Source organism: Rutidosis leptorrhynchoides, chromosome 3 (genome assembly GCF_046630445.1).
Source record: "Rutidosis leptorrhynchoides isolate AG116_Rl617_1_P2 chromosome 3, CSIRO_AGI_Rlap_v1, whole genome shotgun sequence".
Lineage (NCBI taxonomy): Eukaryota > Viridiplantae > Streptophyta > Magnoliopsida > Asterales > Asteraceae > Rutidosis > Rutidosis leptorrhynchoides.
The window spans coordinates 195,613,967-195,636,210 of NC_092335.1; the positions used below are offsets into that span (position 1 = coordinate 195,613,967).

At 33.4% G+C, this 22,244-nt stretch overlaps 1 protein-coding gene and 1 non-coding gene across 2 annotated transcripts; one reads left to right on the forward strand and one right to left on the reverse strand.

Moving 5' to 3' along the window:
• Positions 1 to 502: 502 nt before the first annotated feature.
• LOC139900735 (uncharacterized) lies at positions 503 to 904 on the forward strand. Its single transcript, XM_071883494.1, has one exon. The coding sequence runs from the start codon at positions 503 to 505 to the stop codon at positions 902 to 904; it is 402 nt and encodes a 133-aa protein (XP_071739595.1).
• Positions 905 to 14,713: 13,809 nt separating this feature from the next.
• LOC139903428 (small nucleolar RNA R71) lies at positions 14,714 to 14,820 on the reverse strand. Its single transcript, XR_011778248.1, has one exon. It is a non-coding gene; the product is annotated as a small nucleolar RNA R71 (small nucleolar RNA).
• Between the last annotated feature and the right edge of the window lie 7,424 nt (positions 14,821 to 22,244).

Genomic DNA, 22,244 nt, shown 5'->3' on the forward strand with positions numbered 1-22,244 from the left:
GCGATTGCCATTTTTCAAAACCTTGAAGGGTTGTCTAAAGCAAAAAAGCTTTGTATGGACAAGCGAGGCTGAAACTGCGTTTCAAGAAATGAAGAAATTGTTAAAAACTTTGCCTACATTAATGGCACCAATAGAAGGCAAAATCCTTTACCTCTACATATCAGTGGCAAATGAGGCTTTTGGCTCAGTCTTAGTTGCGGAAAAGGATAAAATACAAAAGTTAGTGTATTTTGTTAACAAAGCTCTTACGGGTAGTGAAATAAATTATGCCCCCATTAAAAAGTTTGTGTACGCGCTTATATTAACATCGCGAAGATTGCGGAGATATTTTCCAGGGCATCCAATTCATGTGTTAACTAACATGCCATTAAAACAAGTTTTAACAAAGCCAGAAATATCTTATAAGCTCGCGATGTGGGCAGTGGAGTTAGGTGCTTATGAAATCTCATATCTTCCGTGCAACGCTATAAAGGGGCAAGTCTTAGCGGATTACCTCGCATAGATGTCTGGCGAGATGGAAGTAATCCATGAGCGAACAGAGCTAAAGCTGGTGCAAGGCAAAACATGGGATTTATTCACTGATGGAGCCTCATGCGCAGAGGGTGCTTGTGCAGGTCTAGTGTTAACAACCCCAAGTGGTGAGGAGCATACATACGCGCTACGTTTCAATTTCGATGTCACAAATAATGAAGTCGAATATGAAGCGCTACTTGTTGGTGTGAATATCGCGCATAAAATACATGTTACAAAACTGCGCGCTTACACAGATTCACAGTTAGTGGCAAATCAGTTCAATGGCTCCTTCGAAGCACACGAACTCTCAATGCAAAAATATTTGAAGTTATTGCAAGAATTGACTGCGCGGTTTGAGAATTTTGAGCTTGCACAAGTGCCAAGAAGCTAAAATAAGAAAGCGGACGCGCTAAGTAAGTTGGCCGCGTTAACATTCTCACACTTTCAAAAGCAAGTTTGGGTTGAGGAGTTACCAAGCAAGTCAATTGATGATGATCTAATGGTCGCGTCTATTGAAGAAGAACAAACAAACTGGATGGAGCCAATCATGCAGTACATTCGCAATAATATTCTTCCGGATGAAAAACGCGAAGCTCGTTTGGTTCGTGAGCGAACACCAATGTACATCATCCAAAATGATATTTTATATCGTAAGTCATTTACAGCCCAATGATGCGGTGTGTTGGCCCAATTGAAGCTGAGATGATAGTTGATGAAGTGCACAATGGTTCTTGCGCAGTGCACTCAGGATATAAAACCATTGCGGCTAAGATTATGCAGATGGGTTACTTTTGGACATCCTTATACCGCGATGTGGCAAAAATTGTTAAACGCTGCAAGAGTTGCCAAAGGCATGCGCCGCAGAATATGATGCCAAGACATGATATGATCCCTGTTAACTCGCCATGGCCATTTTACAAATGGGCTATGGATATTGTGGGACCATTTCCTACAGGTCCTGGTAATGTCAAGTTTTTAATTATAGCAATCGACTATTTTATAAAATGGGTTGAGGCGAAGGCAGTTCGCACTATCATTAGAGTGCAAGTGCATAATTTTGTTTGGGAACACATCGTGTGCAGATTTGACATTCTGCGAGAGTTGGTTAGCGATAATGGGACCCAAATAGCGAAAGACCAGTTTAAAACGTGGTGTACTGATTTGAATATAATCCATAAATTTACGTCGGTTGCACATCCGCAAGCTAATGGCCTATGCGAAGTAACTAATCGTGACATTGTAAGCGGAATCAAAAAGCGCTTATAAGAAGAAAAGCACTGGTTGAGTGGATGAGTTACCCAATGTTTTATGGGCGCATCGTACTACTTTCAAGAAAAGTACGGGCGAAACGCCTTTTAGTTTGGTATATGGTTCCGAGGCAATAATACCTGCTGAAATTCTTGTGCCAACACATCGAGTCGCTAACTTTGATGAAGAAGCGAATAATGAGGCTTTATGTGAAAACATAAATTTAAATGAAGAGCGCAGGTTAATGGCTGCTATCAGGGAAGCAAATAACAAACAGCAAATCGCTAAATATTACAACAAAAGAGTGCACGCATTGTCCTTTGATGTAGGCGAATGGGTATTGTGGAACAATGACGCAAGTTGAGCAGAAAAACTTGGTAAGCTAGGACCCAATTGGGAGGGTCCTTATCAAGTTGTTGCTATTAAACCCGCGGGTTCATACAAACTCGCAGACATAGAAGGGCGAAGTCTTCCCAAAGCGTGGCATGCTGCTTTGTTGAAGTGATATTATGCATAAATTTCTTGTAGAATGTATTAAATAAAGCATCTATGTATTAACAAGGCTAAATGAAGTGAAAGAATGTGACTTCTATTCTTCTATGTGATTTTTATTTTTGCAAGTCTTGATCACACTTGTGAAAATATAATGAATAAACATGCGAATTGCATAAGTGATAGAAAAGCCCACTTACATCGTTAAACTTACTAAAACTTTGCGGCATAATTACAGTTCATGAAATTTTTTCTAAACAATTGATTTCACCATACTGATATGTTTCGTAAAGGCTAAATCGTGTAGTAATGACATTGCCCGCTCACGCAGGAATTAAATATTACGACAGGGTATTAATTTCCTAAGTAGTTGATTGTGCCATACTTAGATGCTTCGCAATGCTAAAAATTACCTAAGGATCGTTTCGGCGGACTTGGAAGATTCATAATGTATAAATTTATACAAGTGCAGATTGTTTCGCAAAAGTACATACTTATTATGTGCACGATAATAAAAGTTGGAAATTGCAAAGGACAAGTCTAGATTTTGAATATGATGATACAACACTATATAAATAAAAGTGCTTGCAAAAGGATAAATAATGAAATTTTATTATTAAATCGCAGAGGTAGCTGCGCGTTAATATTACAAACGTAAAATTACATCCCTATTCTTTAGACAAGTCGAGTTTGATGATGTCATATGCAGTGGCATCATCTTGTTCGCTTATCGCGATAATTTTGGGGATGGGAATTTCGACTATAGCTTCTTTGGCAACAACAAACGCCGCTTGAGCGTCTGCCAAAGAGCATAAGCGGTCTGCTACATCAGTTGGTAACGGCTCTGGTAAGTGGCAGCTGGTGGCAACTTGATCCATGAATCCACCCTTTCGCGTAGCCGCATTGCGGCAGCATACGTGGAAAACTTCTGTGAAACAGGAAAAGAGTTGAGCACTTTTCTTGAAAATTCAGGCAAATGTTGGCGGAGCTTTGCAAATTCAAGCTCCGCGTAGGATTTAGCAGCTAGAGCGTTGTCTTGCTCTAATGCAAACTTCGCAGCATCTTTCGCTAAGGCTTTGTTGGTTGCCCGCAAGTTGTTTTCCTTATCTGCCTCATCAGAAAGTTGTTGTTTCAAATCTTCAACAACAGTTTTTGCTGCGTTGAGTTCAGCAGTTAAATCAGTGCGGCCCTTTTCTCTCTCTGCAAGTTTGGCCTTTTCGGCAAAAAATTTAGCTCTTCACCCTCAAGAACTTGGAAAAATTGTTCTTGACGGACCATCATGTCGTAGGCCGAGTTGAAGGCCATATAGAAGTTCTGCACAAAGCAGTTGTGCGCTTCCGCGGCGGGAAGTTTCACAAATTCATGGCGAAGCTCATCTGGTATCGCCAATTTTATCTGCTGGCGTTGACCTAACGTAGCAGATGAAGATGCACACGTGTACCCCAATAGTCCGTCAACTCTTACCCCATAAAAATCAGGCGGAGTGCGGAATATTTCAGTGATCTTTTCCACGGTATTAGGACTCGGAAAGCATGGGTCATCGATTGAGTCACCTGCAATAAAATTAAAATTGAGGATTAATGAAGAAAATTGATACATGATAAGACTATGTGGAGAGGGTAATGTTCTAGTCTTACCCATATGCTGCTTCGGCTCATAAATTGATATCACCGGGTTCTCGAAGAGAGTTGTTTCACTCTGTTTCAATTTCTTATTTTGAGAAGACGGAGGTGTCTCGTATGGTCGCTTCGCAGGATCGATTTTGGTAAGTGGTGATTTCGTTGTTAAATCAACAACTGGTATAGGACGCTCTTTCATTCCTGAGGTTGTTGTTGACTTCGATTCAGGGCTTGTTAGTAAGTTCGTGATCAAAGTTTTTGGGTTTAGTTTACGATCGACTTCCTCGATCAACTTCTTGAAATGAAAGAAGGTGTGTGTGAATATAAAGCGAATTGAGGGTTGGTTGAAAAATTGATTGATGAAGAGTAGTTTGAATCGAATAAGGGTGAAGATTTTGTGATTCCTTATGTTGGTATATATGTAGGAACGTTGAGAATGTCAATCGATTATGTTTCAGCCCTAATCATGTTGTTTCAACGGTAATATTTTTCGCAAACGGTTGACAAAGGTAACTTTTTGTTGATCTAACAGTAACAAAGACATTGCGAAATAATTCATCGCGGGTTACAGCAATACATAACTGCGAACTTTATTTTTAGAGTTTATTATGCTGCCTTTTTTATGAAAAATGCACCATAATAAACTGGGGGGACTTGATCATATACATAGCATTGTATATGTATAATTTAAGTGTTAAAGGTGATCATATACATGGCGTTGTATAAGTATATTTTAAGTATAAAAGGTTGAAAACAACAATTGCGCAAAGTATACTTAAAGGATTAGGGAGATCCGCTGAAGATAAAGCTTGCGGATCAGATTGTGCGCTAATAAAGATTGCAGATTCTTTCCGCAATCACAACGCGAATGATAGTTAATCCGCAAACCGCGAATATTCCAGAAACTATAATAGAGAGCTTTGCCTCTCATTTATTGGTGGTTGATTCTACATCATTTGCTCTAGCCTTTGTAATTTTCACTTGTGATTTTGCCGAAGGAATTTTTACATTGTGTTAAGGTGAATTATGCTAATCAATAACCAAGAACGGGTCGGGGTGGTTGATCACTTAATTGTAAAAGTGAAAGACGATCATCAGGGCCCAAAACAATCATCAGCATCCCATTCCACCCCTTTAATCTCATTGCCTCAATCCTTAATTAAGCACCATTAATATAGGATTGATCATATAAAATGTCATCATCAATACTAGTATTAGTAAAATATAAAGAGATGTCAAAGTTTAAAGATGATCAAGGAGTTACACTGCATGTTCTGTTGAGTGTAAAAAAATTACAGGCTAGTGAATTAGTTATAGAAAAGAGACATGAATTGCCGAGAAAAGCAAACAAATAGAAATACAACGTTTTTTATAAGGTTATAACGGTAAATTGTATAGAAAGAATATATTGTTGAGAATTGCGTTCTGCAAACAGTACCATCCTAGTTACTTTCTGCTTTTCACGATTTGAGTGATCAAAAACGTGAATAATCAGTTTTTTCATTTAATTCTCAAACACTAAAAACTAATTTTCCGTGATTTGTAAACGTGATAATTAAAAAATCTATCTCAAATCGCTAACCCAAACACCCCTTTATTTGCTTCAATTTAAATTTATTTATTTATATATTATTGAAAAGCTATATATATATATATATATATATATATATATATATATATATATATATATATATATATATATATGGTAGGATCAAGAGGGAAGTAACCAATCGGGGGGAAGCAAAATATTTTTTTTTTTCGTTTTTTGAAAAAACTTTGTTCACGAACATTATAGATTGGATGAAAATATGAACATTTAATAAAGACACCTTGTGATAAATTTTTTTTTTTGGCGGAAAAACGCTCGAAGAACTAATATATAACAATTATCGTGTTTTTCGAGCGTATGTTTAGGTTTTAGATATTAGGGTTTAGATATTATGGTTTATAGGGTTTAGATATTAGGTTTAGAAATGTAGGGTTTAGGGTTTAGATTTAGGATTTAGATTGAGTTTTTAACACGAACGGTTTAGAGTTCAGGGTTTAGGGTTTAGGGTTTGGAGTTTTGGGTTTGTGGAATAAACCCAAAACACCAAACCCTAAACCCTAAACCATAAACTCTAAATCGGGCTAAATTTTACTTCACTTAAACATGAAAAAAAAACGTTAACATTCTTCACGAATAATATTATCTTGAATGTTATTTTTGTCGATCGTTTTTCCACCTAAATAATAACATTCATCACGAAGTGTTTTTTTCTAAATGTTCATATTTTCGTGTAATCTTGATGCCTGAAAAAAAATCCAAAAAAAAAAACGAAAATTTTTTTTTTGCTTCCCCCCGATTAGTTACTTCCATATTGATCATATATATATATATATATATATATATATATATATATATATATATATATATATATATATATATATATATATATATATATATAGTGGTAGGATCAAGAGGGAAGTAACCAATCGGAGGAAAGCAAAAACTTTTTTTTTTTTTTTCATTTTTTGAAAAAACTTTGTTCACGAACATTATAGATGAGATGAAAATATGAACATTTAGTAGAGACACTTTGTGATAAATGTTTTTATTTTGGCGGGAAAACGCTCGAAGAAGTAATATATAACAATTATCGTGTTTTTCGAGCGTATGTTGATGTTTTAGCTATTGGGGTTTAGATATTAGGGTTTATAGGGTTTAGATATTAGGATTTAGAAATTCAGGGTTTAGGGTTTAGATTTAGGATTTAGATTGAGTTTTTAACACGAACGGTTTAGAGTTTAGGGTTTAGAGTTTAGGGTTTAGTGTTTTGGGTTTATGGAATAAACCCAAAACACCAAACCCTAAACCCTAAACCCTAAACCCTAAACTCTAAATCGGGCTAAATTTTACTTCACAAAACATGAAGAAAAAAAACGTTCATTGATAATGCTAAAAAAGAACATATATTTCACAGCATTATCCCTCAAGAAAGACAAGCTTTTAGTTGCAATTGTCCTATTTACAAGTGATATTCGTTTAAATAATAAAAGGTGAAGACAAAAGGCAAATTCGACGAATTGAAGACGCAAACGAACAAAAAGCTAAAAAGTACAAAGTACAATCAAAGAGGTTCAAATTATTGATGAGAAACGTCTCAAAAGTACAAGAGTACGAGCAGCAAAACGCAAAGTTCAAATTATTAAATCGTACAAAAGGACGTTCGAAAAACCGGAACCAGGACATGAACCAACTAATAACGCACGACGCAACGGACCGAAAGTTACAAATTAATTATGTATATAAATATAATATAATATATAATTAATTATATAAATTATATATATATATTATATTTATATATTAAAACCGTCGGCAGTCAAAAGACCCACGAATGTTAGCTAGAAAAGGAGGCTCCGCACTCGCGGAGTTCTAAAGTGCAAAAGCTCCGCACTCGCGGAGATGCACAGTAAAATGTGGGCCTATAAAAGCCATCGAATTCTGCACGAAAAATACACATCTTTTTCTTTTCCTTACTCTATCTCTCAATATATATATTTATATTTATAATTTATAATTTTAATTTATAATTTAATTTTAATAATAAGGGTATGTTAGCGAATGTTTTAAGTTTGTAAGTCGAAATTCTGTCTGTGTAACGCTACGCTATTATTAATCATTGTAAGTTATGTTCAACCTTTTTTAATTAATGTCTCGTAGCTAAGTTATTATTATGCTTATTTAATGCCGAAGTAATCGTGATGTTGGGCTAAATATTAAAATTGGGTAATTGGACTTTGTACCATAATTGGGGTTTGGATAAAAGAACGACACTTGTGGAAATTAGACTATGGGCTATTAATGGGTTTTATATTAACTTAATGATACCCCGTTAATTTAATATAAAGGTTATAATTTGATGTATCTATAAATAACCACTTACGCTTAATCGGGTACGGTGGGCGGGATATCTATAAATACCAATAACTGTTCATTTTACCTGACACGAGATTGGATTAATAGTTAATGGACTAGTTAAAACAGGGGTAGATTACATTCAAGGGTAATTAGTGTAATTGTTAACAAAGTATTAAAACCTTGGTTTACACGCAGTCGATAACCTGGTGTAATCATTAAACAAAGTAATAAGACCTTGTTACAGTTCGAATCCCTAATTAGTTGGAATATTTGACTTCGGGTATAAGGATAATTTGACGAAGACTCTCGCACTTTATATTTATGACTAATGGACTATATTGGACAAAACTGTATGGACATATCGAATAATCCAGGACAAAGGACAATTAACCCATGGTAATAAACTAAAATCAACACGTCAAACATCATGATTATGGAAGTTTAAATAAGCATAATTTCTTTATTTCATATTTCATCGCACTTTTATTTACTGCCATTTTATTTAATTGCACTTTTAATTATCGTACTTTTTAATTATCGCAATTTCATTTATCGTCATTTTATTTATCGCACTTTTATTTATCGCAACTTTTATTGTCATTTACTTTATACTTTAAATTAAGTTATTATTTTTTTTACATTAGGTTTTAACTGCGACTTAAGACATAAAATTGACAAACCGGTCATTAAACGGTAAAAACCCCCTTTTATAATAATAATAATACTTCTTATATTTATATATATTTATATACAAATTTAGTTTTAAAAATATACCGTTAAACTTGGCTAGTTCCCTGTGGACGAACCGGACTTACTAAAAACTACACTACTGTACGATTAGGTACACTGCCTATAAGTGTTGTAGCAAGGTTTAGGTATATCCACTCTATAAATAAATAAATAACTTGTGTAAAATTGTATCGTATTTAATAGTATTTCCTAGTAAAAATTAATATTATAGTATTTAGTACCCCTTCGCTTTAACATCAAGTTTTTGGCGCCGCTGCCGGGGAACAACACTTAACGCCGAAGCGAGACGCTATTAAAAAAATATATTTTTAGTTATAAAATACTAATAAGTGATTTTTATTTAAAATATAAGTTTTAGTTATATTATAAAACATTTTCTATAAAATAAAAATAGAAAATTAAAAATTAAAAATAAAACAAAAAGGGTAAAAAAGTAAAAAAAAGATATATAACTGAACCCGTAATTTTTCGACCTGCACTTCAACTGAACCTGCATCCTTCGCACTCGCGGAGTTTTTGAACTGAGGATATCCGCACTCGCGGAGGTCTCTGACAGGTCAAACATTGCAGCATTAATTACGAAATTAGGGTTATGTAATTAATTATTATTATTAATTAGGGTTTAATTAAAATATTAATTAGTTTTAGTTAATTAAATTTGTATTTTTAAGTTTTATTTAGTTTTATTAATATATAAATTAATACTTTTATAAAATATAATATAAAAATAATATTTTTTATAAAAATTGTATTTTTATAACTTTAAGTTCACTTCTATTTTGTATTTTTTTTCCGTAATTTGTATTATTATCGTTCGTAATTAGTTTTAAGACTAGTATTTGCCGTAGTTATTTTTATTTTTAGATTCTTAGGATTTGCCGTAAAATTCCTTAAGTGCTTTTTCTTTAGACTAAGATTTAGGTGCTTTAGAATTTTGCGACGCTGTTTATAAATTTTAAGTTCCTTTTTAAGTTTCGACACGCTACCTTCTTATTATTTTTCGACCTCTTATTTTTCGACGCACTTTTTCTTTTTCTTTTCGACGCTCTAGTTTTTAGGACTTAGAATTTTCTCTACTTCTTCTCTAATAATTCCAAACGAAAAATTATTTTAAGCGGTTAAATTGATAGACATTCAAAATTTTCTGGTTCGTAGTAATAGTTGGATTTGTTAGTGGCGAGTTGTGGGCTTCCGATTTAAAGGGTCCTGGCTACCTGCTGCATCTATTGGCTATTCGAAACGTGGGTAAAATCAGAAAAGTCTATTAAATTTGATAACTTATATAATTTTTATCTTTTTTAACTAATAGGATATTCAGTGAATGCACCGAGCAAAACGTTCACCACCTTTTATACGTTCACCACCTGTAACTCGATCAAGACATCTAGCCAATATTGTCGACGTTGATTTTTCTTTAGAATCGTCATCCAGTCGACCAAGTATTCCAACTCAAATTTCCGATAATCCATTTTTGAACCCGACCTCACAATTGAGAATCCGGAGGATATTCAGGGACAATTCAGAGATCCTGAACCACTAATCTTTTCTCCGGAACCACCAATCATTCAAACAGAGATTGTCGAGGAAGAAACCATTAAATCAGAATCCCTTAGTGATTCAGATTTAACAAATTCAATCATGGAAAATCTGGAACCTTTAAGTATGGAAGACCGAATGAGAGCTAAACGCACTGGCCAAGGTCACGCAATTACTCAACCAGACATTAATGCGCCAGATTATGAAATCAAAGGACAAATCCTACACATGGTAACTAATCAATGCCAATTTAGTGGTGCGCCGAAGGAAGATCCAAATGAACATCTTCGAACCTTTAATAGGATCTGTACTCTATTTAAAATCCGAGAAGTTGAGGATGAACAGATATATCTCATGTTATTTCCCTGGACTTTAAAGGGAGAAGCCAAAGAGTGGTTAGAATCGTTACCTGAAGGGACGATTGATACATGAGATGTTTTAGTTGAAAATTTTCTTAAACAATACTTTCCGGCATCTAAAGCCGTAAGACTTCAAGGAGAAATTGTTACGTTCACACAGAAACCGAATGAAACTCTTGATAATGCTAAAAACGAACATATATTTCATAGCATTATTCCTCAAGAAAGACAAACTTTTAGTTGCAATTGTTCTATTTACAAGTGATATTCGTTTAAATAATAAAAGGTGAAGACAAAAGACAGATTCGACGAATTAAAGACGCAAACGACCAAAAAGCTCAAAAGTACAAAAGACAATCAAAGAGGTTCCAATTATTGATAAGAAACGTCTCGAAATTACAAGAGTACAAGATTCAAAACGCAAAGTACAAGATATTAAATTGTACGCAAGGACGTTCGAAAATCCGGAACCGGGACCAGAGTCAACTCTCAACGCTCGACGCAACGGACTAAAAATTACAAGTTAACTATGTATATAAATATAATATAATATATAATTAATTATATAAATTATATATATATTATATTTATATAATAAACCGTCGGTAAACAAAGAGCCAAAATGGAGTGAGCTGTAATTACAAACTCCGCGACTCGCGGAGTTTGAAGAAGGAATGGGCCGCGAGTCGCGGAGCCCCAAAAACTGAAACTCCCTATAAAACCCAACGAATTCTGATCATTTTTTCATCCAATATCCATCAATCTCTCTATCTATATACGTAATATTTATATTTATAATTTATATTTTAATTTTAATTTTAATTTTAATTTTAATCCTAATAATAAGGGTATGTTAGCAAATGTTGTAAGGGTGTAAGTCGAAATTCTGTCCGTGTAACGCTACGCTATTTTTAATCATTGTAAGTTATGTTCAACCTTTTTAATTTAATGTCTCGTAGCTAAGTTATTATTATGCTTATTTAAATCCGAAGTAATCATGATGTTGGGCTAATTACTAAAATTGGGTAATTGGGCTTTGTACCATAATTGGGGTTTGGATAAAAGAACGACACTTGTGGAAATTAGACTATGGGTTATTAATGGGTTTTATATTAACTAAACAATACCTTGTTAATTTAATATACAAACTTATAATTCGACGTATTTATATATAACCACATACGCTTGACTGGGTACAGTGGGCGGGATATCTATAAATACCAATAATTATTCATTTTACCGGATACGGAACTGGATTAATAGTTAATAGACTTGTTGAAACAGGGGTGAATTACATTCAAGGGTAATTGGTGTAATTGTTAACAAAGTAGTAAAACCTTGGTTTACACACAGTCGATAACCTGGTGTATTTATTAAACAAAGTATTAAAACCTTGTTACAATTCGAATCCCCAATTAGTTGGAATATTTGACTTCGGGAATAAGAATAATTTGATGAAGGCTTCGCTCTTTATATTTATGACTGATGGACTATTATGGACAAATCCGTATGGACATATTAAATAATCCAGGACAAAGAACAATTAACCCATGGGCATAAAACTAAAATCAACACGTCAAACATCATGATTACGGGAGTTTAAATAAGCATAATTCTTTTATTTCATATTTAATTTCCTTTATTTTATATTTAATTGCACTTCTAATTATCGCATTTTTATTTATTATTGTATTTAATTGCACTTTTAATTATCGTACGTTTTAATTATCGCAAGTTTATTTTATCGCACTTTCATTTATCGCAATTTCATTATCGTTATTTACTTTACGCTTCAAATTAAGTCTTGTATTTATTTATTATTTTACATTTGGTTTTAACTGCGACTAAAGTTTTAAAATCGACAAACCGGTCATTAAACGGTAAAAACCCCCCTTTATAATAATAATATTACTTATATATATTTGTATTTTTATAAAAGTAAACTAATATAGCGTTAAGCTTTGTTTAAAGATTTTCCCTGTGGAACGAACCGGACTTACTAAAAACTACACTACTGTACGATTAGGTACACTGCCTATAAGTGTTGTAGCAAGGTTTAAGTATATCCATTCTCTAAATAAATAAATATCTTGTGTAAAATTATATCGTATTTAATAGTATTTCCTGCTAAAATATAAAGCTATTTTATATACACCTCGCATAACATCAAGTTATTTTTGCCGCCGCTGCCGGGGAACAATCTAGCTTAAAAAGCCGGAAGCGCAACGCTACAAAAAAAAAGATTTTTATTTTTAGTTTACTTTTATTAAAATTCACTTTTGTAAAAATACGTTTTTAATTATTCGAAAATATAAAAAGAAAAACAAAAATTTATATATTTTTAAGATTTTATTAAATATTTAAGTTTTATAAAGTTTCTTTATTTTTATTTTATAAAAATATAAGTTTTTATTATATAAATATTTTAGATTTTAAAACAGAAAACAGAAAAAAAAATATAAAATAAAGAAAAAAAAACCCGTCGAATTTTAAACTGTACCTGAGTTGAAAATTGGAACCCCGCGAGTCGCGGAGTTTGCAGCCTCGAATACCGCGACTCGCGGAGACACTCTGACACACGTGACAGAACCCTAATTTCGCATTAATTACGGATTTTATTATTATTATTATTATTAATAAACCCTAATTAGTTTAATTATTATAATTAGTTTAAGTTTTTAAATTAAATTGTATTTTAAATTTTAATTAGTTTTAAATAAATTAATAGTTTTATAAAATAAATAATATAAAAATAATATTTTTATAAAAATTGTAATTTTTACAACTTTTTGTATATTTTTATATTTTGTCCCTTTTAAATTGTTTTAGCGTAATATTTGTATTTTTCGCTAGTTTTTAGTTTTAAACTTAGTTTTTGCCATAGTTATTTTTACTTCTAGATTTTTAGGCTTTGCCGTAGAATTTCTTAAGTGCTTTTTCTTTAGACTAAGATTTAGGTACTTTAGAATTTTGCGACGCCTTTTTAAGTTTTAGTTTCTTTTTAAGTTATTTCCATTTGGGATTTAGTTTTTCCTGTAAGCTTTAATATTTTTAGACGACTTTTACCTATGTATCAATTATCATTCCAATTAGTAATCTCAATTTGCTATTATAATTTTAAGTTAGTTGTAGTAATAAGGTTAGGTTAGTCAAGTGTTTTTAAGTTTTATAAGTTTCTTTTATTTTTCCGTCACCTTTTATTTTTCAACCATTTTTCTTTTTCGACCTTTTTCCGACGCGCTCTTTTTCTTTCTTATTTCTCGTCATTCTAGTTTTTAGGACTTAGAATTTTTTCTACTTCTTATCTAAATTTCTTAAAATTACGAAAATTTATTTTAAGTGGTTAAATTGATAGACATCAAAATTTTCTGGTTCGTAGTAATAGTTGGATTTCTACGTGGACCGGGTTATTGGAGCCAAACAGTCCTCAATTATATTGAGACCAAACGAATCCTGCCCCTCTGCTGCATCTTTTGGCTATTCGAAACGTGGGCAAAATCAGAAAAATCTATTGATTGGATAACTTATTATAATTTTTCTTTCCTTTTAAAAACTAATAGGATATTCAGTGAATGCACCGAGCAAGACGTTCACCACCTTTTGTACGTTCACCACCTTTTGTACGTTCACCACCTGTAACTAGATCAAGACATTTAGCAAATATTACCGCCGTTGATTTTTCTTTAGAATCGTCATCCAGTCGACCAAGTACTCCAGTTCAAATTTCCGATAATCCATTTTTTGAACCCGACCTCACAATTGAGAATCCGGAGAATATTCAGGGACGATTCATAGATCCTGAACCATTAAATTTTTATCCGGAACCACCAATCATTCAAACAGATATTGTTGAGGAACGAACCATTAAATCAGAATCCTCTAGTGATTCCGATTCAACAAATTCAATTATGGAGAATTTGGAACCTTTAAGTATGGAAGACCGAATGAGAGCTAACCGCACTGGCCAAGGTCACGCAATTACTCACCCAGACATTAATGCACCAGATTATGAAATCAAAGGACAAATTCTACACATGGTGACTAATCAATGCCAATTTAGTGGTGCGCCGAAGGAAGATCCAAATGAACATCTTCGTACCTTTAATAGGATCTGCACTCTATTTAAAATAAGAGAAGTTGAGGATGAACAGATATATCTCATGTTATTTCCCTGGACTTTAAAGGGAGAAGCCAAAGATTGGTTGGAATCGTTACCTGAAGGGGCGATTGATACATGGGATGTTTTAGTTGAAAAATTTCTTAAACAATTCTTTACTGCATCTAAAGCCGTAAGACTTCAAGAAGAAATTGTTACGTTTACACAGAAACCGAATGAAACTCTATATGAGGCGTGGATAAGATTTGGAAAGTTATTAAGAGGATGTCCGCAACATGGTTTAGACACCTGTCAAATAGTACAAATATTCTACCAAGGATGCGACATCACTACAAGAAAAGACATAGATATAGCAGCTGGTGGTTCCATTATGAAGAAAACCGAAACTGATGCTTACAAAATTATTGATAACACTGCTTCCCACTCACATGAGTGGCACCAAGAAAAAGATATCGTTAGATCATCTAAAGCAGCTAGAGCCGATTCTAGCCATGACTTAGATTCCATTTCTGCAAAGATAGATGCTGTCGAGAGACGAATGGAAAAGATAACTAAAGATATTCACTCAATACGAATTAGTTGTGAGCAGTGTGGAGGACCACATTTGACAAAAGATTGTCTCAGTATTGAATTAACAATGGAACAAAGAGAGAACATTTCATACATAAACCAAAGGCCTGGAAATAATTATCAGAATAATTATCAACCGCCAAGACCTATTTACAATCAAAACCAGAACTATAACAGAAATATTCCATACAACAACCAACAAGGTCCTAGCAATCAACAAGTAACCAATAATAATTACAATCAGCAAAGACCTAATTTTCAAAACAAACCACCACAACAAATCGATGATAAAAAGCCGAATTTAGAAGATATGATGACGAAGCTAGTTGAAACTCAAACGCAGTTTTTCACATCTCAAAAACAAACTAATGAACAAAATGCTCAAGCATTTAGAAATCAACAAGCTTCTATTCAAAACTTTGAACAAGAAGTAAGTAACCTAGCAAGGTTAATAGGTGAAAGAAAACCGGGAAGTCTACCTAGTGATACAAATACTAACCCCCGGAATGAAACAGCTAAAGCCATTACCACAAGAAGTGGTACAACACTTAAACCACCTGAAATACCTGTAACTTCTGATGAAGCTATTCCTACTCCACAAGAACCACAACCTAATCAAGATAAGGAAAAAGAACCGGTAGTTGAAAAGGTTAATGAAGATAACACAATTAAGGATAAACCTTATGTTAAACCATACCAACCACCACTTCCTTACCCGAGTAAAATGAAGAAAGAGAAACTTGAAGCCGAGCAATCCAAATTCTTGGATATGTTTAAACAGATAAATGTAAATCTTCCTTTCATTGATGTGATTTCAGGAATGCCTAGATATGCTAAATTCTTGAAAGATCTAATCTCAAATAGAAAGAAAATGGAAGAACTCTCGGCTGTTACCATGAATGCTAATTGTTCAGCAGTGCTGTTGAATAAGATACCAGAAAAATTATCTGATCCAGGAAGTTTCACAATTCCATATTTTCTGGGTAGTCTTAGTTCAATAGAAGCATTGGCAGGCTTAGGTGCTAGTATAAATTTAATGCCGTATTCACTATACGCTAAACTAGACCTTGGAGAATTAAAACCAACAAGAATAAGCATACAACTAGCCGATAGATCAATAAAATATCCTAGAGGGATAATGGAGAACATGCTAGTTAAAGTTGGTACTTTAGTATTTCCAGTAGATTTTGTTATTCTGGACATGGAAGAAGATTCTCGAGTTCCTCTCATATTAGGAAGACCATTCTTAAACACGGCTAAAGCAATAATAGACGTGTTCGGTAAGAAACTGACCCTAAGTATAGAGGACGAGAGTGTTACCTTTTCTGTTGATAGAGCCATGCAACAATCGCAATCTGCAGATGATACATGTTATTATATTCAAACCATAGATTCCTTGCTATTGTCTTTGCTTTTGACAAATTTCGATCATATCTCGTTCTAGCTAAAACGGTGGTCTATACCGACCATTCTGCTCTTAGATACCTATTTTCAAAACAAGATGTCAAACCAAGATTAATCCGTTGGATCTTACTCTTACAAGAGTTTGATATTGAAATCCGAGATAAAAGAGGAGCAGAAAATCTCGCCGCTGATCATCTTTCTCGTCTTGAAAATCCTGAGTTAGAAGTTCTAAATGAATCGGCCATACAAGACAACTTTCCTGATGAATATCTATTGAAGATAGATTATAATGAAATACCATGGTTTGCAGACTATGAAAACTACTTAGTATGTGGATTCCTTGAAAAAGGATTATCGTACCAAAAACGAAAGAAATTCTTCAGTGATATAAAACACTATTTCTGGGAAGATCCACATTTGTTTAAAAGTTGTCTAGATGGAATAATACGCCGATGTGTATTCGGAGATGAAGCCAGTAAAATATTAAACCATTGTCACACAGGACCAAAGGAGGGCATTATGGGCCTCAACTAACAGCAAGAAAAGTTTATGAAGCTGGATTCTATTGGCCCACAATTACAAAGACGCACACCTTCTTTGCAAATCCTGTGATGCTTGTCAAAGGGCCGGAAAAATAAGTCAACGTGATGAAATGCCACAAAATGTCATACAAGTATATGAAGTATTTGACATTTGGGGTATTGACTTTATGGGTCCATTTCCAAAATCTCATAATAATCTCTATATTCTCGTAGCCATTGATTATGTATCTAAATGGGCGGAAGCACAAGCTCTCCCAACTAACGATGCACGAGTTGTAGTCAACTTTTTAAAACGTCTTTTTGCAAGGTTTGGAACACCGAAAGCTTTAATAAGTGATCGGGGTACTCATTTCTGTAATAATCAACTTGAGAAAGTTCTTAAAAGATATGGAGTAACTCATAAAATCTCCACAGCATATCATCCACAAACAAGTGGACAAGTTGAAAATACCAACCGAGCTTTAAAACGTATTCTAGAGAAAACCGTATGATCAAATCCGAAGGAATGGTCCATTAAATTGGAGGATGCACTCTGGGCTTTTAGAACAGCCTACAAAACTCCAATTGGAACCACACCTTTTAGACTTGTTTATGAAAAAGCATGTCATCTTCCAGTAGAAATTGAACACAAAGCATTTTGGGCTTTGAAGACATGTAATCTTGATTTACATGAAGCTGGAAGTCTACGATTTAGTCAACTAAACGAATTAGAAGAATTAAGACATGAAGCATACGAAAATTCGTTAATCTATAAAGAAAGAACGAAGAAATGGCATGATAAAAGAATCAGAAGTTCAAAAGAATTTAAAGAAGGAGACAGAGTTCTTCTTTTCAATTCACGATTCAAGCTATTTCTTGGAAAATTGAAATCAAGATGGTCTGGACCATTCATAGTCAAAAGAGTTTTCCCATACGGAACGATAGAATTAATAAATTCAAATGGGATTGAATTTAAAGTTAATGGTCACAGAGTTAAACATTACATACATGGTCCGATGGAAGTTGACAACGAAGTTAATCACAATTTCGACACCACAGCTAACTAAGTGTGGGGAGAATCAAGTCTTTTAAGGATAATATGTATTTCTGTTAGAGTTAGATTGTCTGTTTTCATGTAGTTCTCGAAAATGGAACCCGAATGGTCTTTCCCTAGCAGACCCTAAAGAACTAGTCTTCTCCCCCCATTCTGAATTTTTATTTTTTTAGGTTTTTACAAAATGAAGACTGCCTGTGAACTAAACCATGGTCTAATCCTACACGCTTTGATAACTAAACGTAATAATGACACACTTCCGAGTGAAATAGTATCAATAATCAGAGAAAGATTGGACGGAGTAAGAAAAGAATCCAGATGCGAAGATAATAAGTTACAATTTGGTAAAGGAAAATCAAAATCCGCAGCGAAAAGAAGAGCACGACACCTAGAAAGATGTCACAAATGCGGAAAATGGTCACATGGAGGTAAATGTTCAAATAATCAAACCTATTCAAATACCGAATTTGTTACTTTATGCAGAGACGGACCGTTCATATGTTTAGAAGAAAAGACACTGAATGCTCGAGGTTACGCCTATGTAGCTATGGAAAACCAATTAAACCGACTATCTTATGAATGAGATAGATCATATAACTAAGAATACTATATCACAGGTAAGTCTGTACAGTTTTTATTTTTTTATTTTTATTTTTAACCTTTTGATAATAAACGCTAATTTGTTCGCTATAAAGTATTAAATTGGTATTGAATAAAATTAGGTTTAGCGACTGAAATTATTGATATCATTCAAAAATTTATTACATCACTGCGAAATTTAACGTTTATTCTTAAGGTATAAATATCTTTAATTAATCAACCCAAAATATTTCAAAAATTCGTCATGAGTTAAATTAGGTCATGGAACCGAAATTACTTTACCATGTGGGATAAAAAGCCAAAAAGAGGGGCGCATTTTTTTGATAATATTTGATTGATTAAAGTGGGATAAAAAGCCAAAAAGATTTTTAATTTTATTTTTTACCATGTTTTTAAAATTAATATATAAATCTTAAATTAATATTGTAAACTTTGTAAAAACAATATATTTAAAATTGTAAATATTTGAAAAATTAATATAAGTTGGGTGTGATTTTATAATATGCATTTTTAAATTAAGTTTGGTGTGAATTTTTAATTTTTTAAAAAAATATATGAATTTTATTTTTATGCATTTTAAATTTTAAGTTTGGTGTGAATTTTTAATATTAATTTTGAATTTTATATTTAAGTTGTGTGAATTTAAAAACAAAAATTTACTTTATCTCATTAAGTTAAAAATATGATTTTTAAAATTCGTCGTAAGTTGAAGACTAGGTCGTTGAACCGAAATTGCTTTACCCAAGGGAGGGACGAGAACTTTTATTATCATTATTTTTAATCTTATTGAATTAAAGTATGCCAAAAACATTAAAAAACCCAAAAATCTTAGCTTTTAAAACAATCGCTACAAAAAGACAAATTTTAAAATTTTGTCGAGGGACGGACTAGGACATCGATCCGAAACGACCTCGTCCTAAAACAAAGGAAAACAAAATTTTAAATTTATTTTATATTTGTTTTACAAGTTAAGGTTTGTTTAAAAAAAAAAATACAAACTCCGCGACTCGCGGAGTTTGAAAGGGAAAAACACCGCGACTCGCGGAGTTGCAAAAATACCGAAAAAAAATAAAAGGGGCAGAACTGATCAGTCCCCAACCCACACCCACAAAAACACTGCGATAAAACCCGCAAAAACCCGAAAAAAATACCCCCAAATTCACAATTTTTGACCGTTAATCATCAAATCTTTTACTAAAATCATGTTGAGAAGGATGCTATCAAGGAATTACTCAAGAAAAACGGTAAATTTCTACACCTAAACACCATTTAATCCGAAAATTAGTGTTCTTGAGCAATTTTTCCCCCAATTTAATTTTGATGCATTTTAGTGTAATTATGCTTAAATTGTTTATGTATTATGCTTGTATAACCTAGATTGATGCTATTTAACATGATTAGAAGCCTTAAACTTCAAATTTTGAGTAATCTAGGGTTTGTGTTCTTGAGCAAATTTGGGGCTTTTTGATATAAACAGGTTATGGCCGATTTTTGTCATGAATTGTTGCTAAATTAAGTAGTGTAACATGTTTAGGTAGTTAAATGATCCAAACTTTGAGCCTAAACATGATTTTGAGAATTAAAGTGGACTTTTTCAAGTCTAAAATTCATGAACTTGGTTTTTGAGAGATAATGCCATTTGAAACTTGTTTAATTGCTAGTAATGATTATTTTGACATGTTATTTGAGTTGAATGCTTATGAACTTGGCAAACATTTTCGTATATGCTTATTTGAAAAAGTGTAGATTTGATGAAAATATGAAAATGAGCTTAAGTTTGATATAAATTGATCATGTCATTGTAATTATTTTGATTGATGATTTTGCTGACACTAATGCATATTTGGATGCACAAAAATTGTGTTTGATGTGTTTTGCAGACTGAAAGGGGTGAATCTTCATCCCAAGCTCGCAATGCTCTTGCTGAAAATGCGGAACAACAGGAGGTGGATAACTACTACAAACAAGATATACCTCATCCAGTCATGACATTTTCTGATATGCACTTGGAAGATTTGCACCCGAACCTGAGATTTGACAGACTTTGGATAGATTATCCAAAATACCAAAGGGGTTTGCATACTCTTCATTCTAAAGCTGTTGAGGTACCTAGGGTCATAGAATGGGGACCATTAGAAGCTGTAGAATTGGTCGGGCCAATTAGGGAATTACTTGCACAGAGGTATGGTAATTCTACTTTTAACGACTGGGTACGTTTATTCACCATGCGTAGACCTGTATATAAAGTATGGTGTGAAGAATTGTTGTGTAGTATAGAATTAAATGATCGGGTAGCTAGTTTAACCGATCGATCTTTAATTATATTTTTGTTAGGAGGTTCGATGCGCCACATGTCTTTACTAAACATGGCTCAGGCTTTACGTATATATATGCCTGAGGAGTTAGCATCTGCCGATTGTAGAGGGTTGATACTAAATGGTAGAAAGATAGATGAAAATTTTGATACACATGGTGTATGGAGTCAAATGACTAGCCATCACCGATTTAAAGGGGGAAATTACTCTTATTTGGATATAGATAGAGCAGAGTTAAGAGTAATTCATAGGTTTTTAGCTAATTCGATTACACAAAGAGGTAAGAACAAGGAAAAGGTAAATGAACAGGATTTGTTTTACCATATGTGTATTCGAGACCCACAAAGCGCTGTAAGTATACCTTATTGTGTGGGTTATTATTTATCAGCTATGGTTAGGGGGATGAGACCGCATAGCATAATAGGAGGTGGTATATTTATTACTTTGATTGCTGAATATCTCGGTGTGGATATAAGTCGGGGGGGATTATTAGTCGAAGAACCAGAACCCCGCGATACAATAGGTTTAAATGTATACCATGGTGCGAAAGTTTTGAAAAGGCGAAATAACGCCGCAGTACAATACCATGGTAGACATCCACAGGTTGAGAGAAACCAACAGCAAGGTAATGTAGGAGGGGGAAATGAAATGGCAGAAATGCAAAGGTTTATAGCTTCACAAGAGTATGAAAATGCTAGACATAGAGCATTTGAAGATTGGCAAGTTCATCAAAACCAAATCATAGCTTATTGCCAACATATAGGTAGAAACTATATTCCTACTCCATCGCCCATATTCCCTCTCTGGTCTATAGAGATTCAACTACCGTATCCTACGTATAACCCAGCCGAAGCATTTTATAGCACCTATGATTATGCATGGAACCCCTACTGGTATCAGTATCATCCCAGTCTACTTAGTTTTTTTATTTTATTATTTGTAATGTTGATACATTTAATACTTATGTTGGATTTGTAATAGTTTTATTATTTTCTAAATTTTATTATTAGATTTTAATAATTTTTGAATGTGGGGTAATATACCAAACTTCAAAAATATGTATATATGTTTGCAGTTTATCTTATGTACACAACAGGGTAAAACAACACATTTTCAAAGACTGGCATTAAGTTCAGCAAAAGCAACTAATTTTGACGACAAGATGCAAAATATATGTGAAATAACAACAAGACGGAATGAACAAATGATGTGCACCATTTATCATTCAGCAAACAAATGCCA